Source organism: Cannabis sativa, chromosome 7 (assembly GCF_029168945.1).
Source record: "Cannabis sativa cultivar Pink pepper isolate KNU-18-1 chromosome 7, ASM2916894v1, whole genome shotgun sequence".
NCBI classification, from domain to species: Eukaryota; Viridiplantae; Streptophyta; class Magnoliopsida; order Rosales; family Cannabaceae; genus Cannabis; species Cannabis sativa.
Genome location: NC_083607.1, coordinates 53,227,034 through 53,231,532, shown reverse-complemented (window position 1 = coordinate 53,231,532; position 4,499 = coordinate 53,227,034). Strand labels below are relative to the sequence as shown.

The 4,499-nt window shown below is 32.0% G+C and overlaps 1 protein-coding gene and 1 non-coding gene across 2 annotated transcripts; both read right to left on the bottom strand.

The window, feature by feature from the left end:
• Positions 1-246: 246 nt before the first annotated feature.
• LOC115697860 (equilibrative nucleotide transporter 3-like) lies at positions 247-3,875 on the bottom strand. Its single transcript, XM_030625019.2, has 9 exons — positions 3,733-3,875; positions 3,512-3,616; positions 2,756-2,911; positions 2,510-2,653; positions 2,312-2,417; positions 2,039-2,211; positions 1,807-1,952; positions 937-1,195; positions 247-833 (listed from the first exon to the last, which is right to left on the bottom strand). Exons 1-9 carry the CDS (start codon positions 3,775-3,777, stop codon positions 723-725), a joined length of 1,245 nt encoding a protein of 414 aa, XP_030480879.1. The 5' UTR covers positions 3,778-3,875; the 3' UTR covers positions 247-722.
• Positions 3,347-3,433, bottom strand: TRNAM-CAU (transfer RNA methionine (anticodon CAU)). The gene is given in 2 exon segments: positions 3,347-3,382; positions 3,396-3,433. It is a non-coding gene; the product is annotated as a tRNA-Met (tRNA).
• Positions 3,876-4,499: the final 624 nt, after the last annotated feature.

The following is a 4,499-nucleotide window of genomic DNA, read 5'->3' as shown; positions in this document are numbered from 1 at the left end:
ATCAGGTTTATTGGGAAATCTGCGAGAGAGAGTATAGCCAAACTTCAGAAACACTCGAGAGATATTATTTGTAGGAAATTTGTATCTATATTATGTATATTGCCTACTCAGATTAATAATATCAGTTGTCTTCCATCAAGTAAGCAAATTGTCGAACCACGTAATTCTTTATTTTATTATTTACCGCTTTAAAATATATTTATCGTTATCTTTCGCTATTTATTACTTCCACGCATAAAAGGTGGATGCACTAAGGTTTTTACTAAGGTTTTGAAGACAAGAAATTTGCTCTCTTTCTGTAATTTTAAATTCATTAATAGATGTAACATTGATTATGTGGACAATCTTGCTTTGTTGGCAAGAATTTCATTCTCCGTGATGAATAATATTGAAAACATCCACAACTCAGTGCTTGTGTTGCTTTTTTTGTGTCACTTGTACATGTGTATAAATATGTAGCAAGATATTTGAATCTTGTTTGGAGAATCTAAATTATTAGGAATATCATGTGTAATATACAAAAAATAAGCATCCATAAATAGTGATAAAAAAATACCCAACAATTTTTTAACTCATATATAAGCTTAAATAGAAATATACCTAGAAACATGTAAATTTTAAAATGCAAAAATAAATTAAGAAATAAATGGGGACCATCCTTTTTTATGAAAAGAAAATAAATAAATCATAAAAAATACTTTGCAAAGATAACTATACTCAGCTTAAAATGAGCTATTGCCAATGAGCCACAACCAGTCAGCAGAAACACCTGAAAATATGCCTCCAAGAAGAAACACCACTAGGATATTACCTAGAGCATTTTGCTCAGGGCCCTGCAAAAAGTTCCAAGGAAAATATATCAATAAATATTCAAGAGGTGTCCAACAAAAATACAAGAATTAGAAACAAAATCAAAAACTGAATTTAGTGACCAACCTTGTAACCTTTAGGTGCAGCTGTAAGAACACAAACAGTGAGATGACCATTGGTTAATCCTAATAGGGAAGTAAGCAATATCATCCATCCTTGATCACCATATTTGGCTGTGAAGTAAAATGCTGGGATGAACAAGAAACGAGCAAGAATGGCCACCATAAGTCCCTTTCTTGATTTAATATTTAAGCATTTCACAAGGGGAGTGTATCTTGATATAAAATCCAATAGATTGTACATTGCCATCAATACTAGGGGATACCTGCCAATATTAAGTGTAAGGTTTAGTCAAAGTCAAAGGTAAAATTTTATTGCTGAGTGTAATAAATATGACTGTTGCCAATATATTGTTATTGCCTACAACATTAAGAGGAGAATAGTTTCTTATGATTGGTCAGCATGTAAAAGTTATCAAGTAGTCGACTTTTACAAATTGTCAACAAACAAGAAATGCCACATCAGAACAACCCTTTAGGTGGGAATTGTCTCATGTCTGGCATTATAGTTCACCAAGTAATCTCATGTTTAATTTTTAATTTTTTTTGGGGCAAAACTCCTATAATTATATTTTTCTTTATAAATTTAAAGCGTCAATTAAATCTCACGGTTAATATCACTATGTACATCTGTATATACTATTGTCTTCGAAATTTTACTTATATACAAATGCACAATGATTATCCTAATTAACATTTAACAATAAAATTTAACTGGTGCGCATCAAATTTACAAACAAAATTAAGGAGACATTGCAACAAAAAAAAAATGTGGGTGTAAAACTTAAAAAATAATGGAGTTTTGCTGACAATTACCCTAAAAGAATATGTAGTTCATAGAGTTTAGTGATAGTGAAGGAAAGCACTAAAATCTTACCATGTGCCCAACTGGTGTTTTCCTGTATTTTCATAAAGGAAGCCAGGGAAGATGGACAATGTGAGGATATAAATCAGGTACAAACCAATAGCATAATCGAGATTCTCTACTAGTAATTGCTTGTTGGTCTTCCGTACTTCATCAACCTATACATACACATAAGTTATTATTATCTATATAACTAACAAAATTCCAAACTGTTTGGATTCTAGAAAATGGTTAGCAATGTTACTTGGCCTTCTTGTGTTTCAACACCGGCAGCCGCAAGATCAGATTTCACTGTTTTCGATCCTTGTGAGGCTGCTTTACTCCGGAAGTGTTTCACTATTGGTAGCTTTGGAAAGATAAATGCGTATAGTAGAATGCAAATGAACTCAAACGATGCAGAGATTGCAAGAAATAACACTGCATAACATAACACCAATAACATTATACAATTATGTAAACTAACCAAATTTAAAAAGGCCAAATTTAATTGGCATCCCTTTAGCACATTTGTACTTACAAGTGCCTTTTCGAAGACCATGGTTGGTTTTGTCAAAGGCTGCTCTAGTGACTAGCCTTAAACCAGAGGTTAAAACGCCAGATGCAGCCAAGCCAGCGAAGAAGGACTATAAAAAACAATAATCAAAACTGTACACATAAATCTTACTAATTAACCATAGTGATACTAGCAAAAGTTACAGAATATGTATAAATTAACCTGCATGAATTCAGGGAGCATAAAAGCCATGTCTCCAACCATGCCACCTTGAACAAGAGCATCTGCCAATCCAAAAGCACCTACAAGTACACATATGCCTAGATAAGGTCCCAGTCCTCCCTTACCAGATGTGACCAAGTCAACCTATTATATTATAAATAGATAAAATCAGATTAATTAATTCACTAATATTTTTATAAATTAAATGAAGTAAGAAACAAAAAAAGTAAAAAAATTAGAGCTTACAACTATGAGTAGCATTGTACTTGTGAAGAAGAGAGTGTATCCAATCAAATTGCGCTTTCTAGTGTCGATTTTGGCTTCATTGTATGCAAGTAGTATCATTGTTCCAACAGCAAACGGTTGATAAACCAGGGTAAGTACCCTTGAAGGATGGTAATTCTTCCATAGTAAACAACAAAATATTTTAGTTGCTATTTACATTCTCAATACCATTTAGGGAGTGGATTTATTCCTTCTCCATTACGGTTGTTAATTATGAGAAGTCAAAGTACATCAATTACTTAGCAGAGTATATACTATACTAGAAAGTAGGGTTTAAGTCCGTCGGTTTGGTGAGGTTATGCTACATTTTAATGTAAAGATGGAATTACAAAAATTTAAATACTACTCAGCTAATTAAAAAAAATAAAAGTAGTAATAAACCCTTCCAAACCATTCACTAATATTTTTTTTATTTTTACATTCAATGGCTAACCCGTCCACACAGTCCATTTAGATCTGATTGTTCATTTTTAATTGAAAGGAGAAAAAATCCATTCTCAATATATACACAAATGTAAAAGAATCTAAGATTTGTATAATCCTAAAAAAGAATGGGGTGAGAGAGGCTCGAACTCTCGACCTCAGGATCACTCTATATACCTATGAGACCTACGCGCTAGCCAACTGCGCCACCACCCCAATATATTCAATGACTGTACTATTATGTTTAACAATGGCAGTAAAATAATTTGATAATGTTCATTAAGAATTAATCACCGGGAATAATGAATAGTAGTAATCTCCAATGGTCAGCATACTGTTCCACGCCACAAGAGAACCCAATCCCAGAAACCAACATACTACTATTGCTGCATTCCTTCCCTGCTTAGAGAAATATTATTGGTCCCCAAATCAAAAAAATAATTAAATGATGGAATTATAAAATATGAAATAAAAAGTAATTGAGAAAAATAAAAGTAAGATCAATAATAATTGACCTCATGCCTGAACACATCCCCGGTTTCATCCGCAGTCGACGTCATGTTTTGAAGCTATAGTCTTTGGGCCAAGGTTAGGACTCTGCTTCACTATAATATTGTGACATTTAATTAGATTGATTCTCTATACTAGTTAATTCCGATTCAAATAGCAAGAGATCATTAATTAATAATTAATTACAATTTAAATATCTATAATATCTATAATATCGCACAAATTTATCAAATGTACCTAAAAAAGTATTATTTACTTTCGGATATTTTGTAGTTTACAGTTTTTTTTAAACAAATTGGTTTGATAAATTGGTTTACATTTTATAATAAATAATTTACTTAATTTAAATAAACTCCAAAATTATAAGAAAGTTAGATTTGTTTTGGCAATTTAAAAAAGGAATTCACACGAAATTATTTTTTTGAAAATAATAAAGTAAAATGGCAAGCTTATGTTTTGTACAGCTGAAAAGGAATAGGGGTTAATGGGGTGCGTGTATGGGGCTTTGGGACCGAATATCAATTGAGAAATTTTACTATTAGGGCTCGGGTACGCCGTATAAGGGTCCTATTGTATTAAATAATAAATAATATATTGTTTGGATTAAGCAATGTATTGTATTAATTATTACGACCAAATTTTTTGCATTACCTTATATTATAATATTTACAAAAGATTTGGAGTCAACACCAATCTCCGACCCAGACCCGGACCTGGACTCGGATCCCAACTCAGACCCGTAATTGGTGTTGGGATCGAATGTATTAAAAAT

Bases quoted from the DNA above. Each gene is read 5' to 3' on its own strand.
- LOC115697860 (XM_030625019.2), bottom strand. From the start codon at position 3,777: ATGACGTCGACTGCGGATGAAACCGGGGATGTGTTCAGGCATGAG. The intron at 2,654-2,755 runs GTAAGCTCTAAT...ATAATATAATAG, and splicing joins GTACAATGCTACTCATAGTT to GTTGACTTGGTCACATCTGG. The intron at 2,418-2,509 runs GTTAATTTATAC...TGTTTTTTATAG, and splicing joins TGCTCCCTGAATTCATGCAG to TCCTTCTTCGCTGGCTTGGC.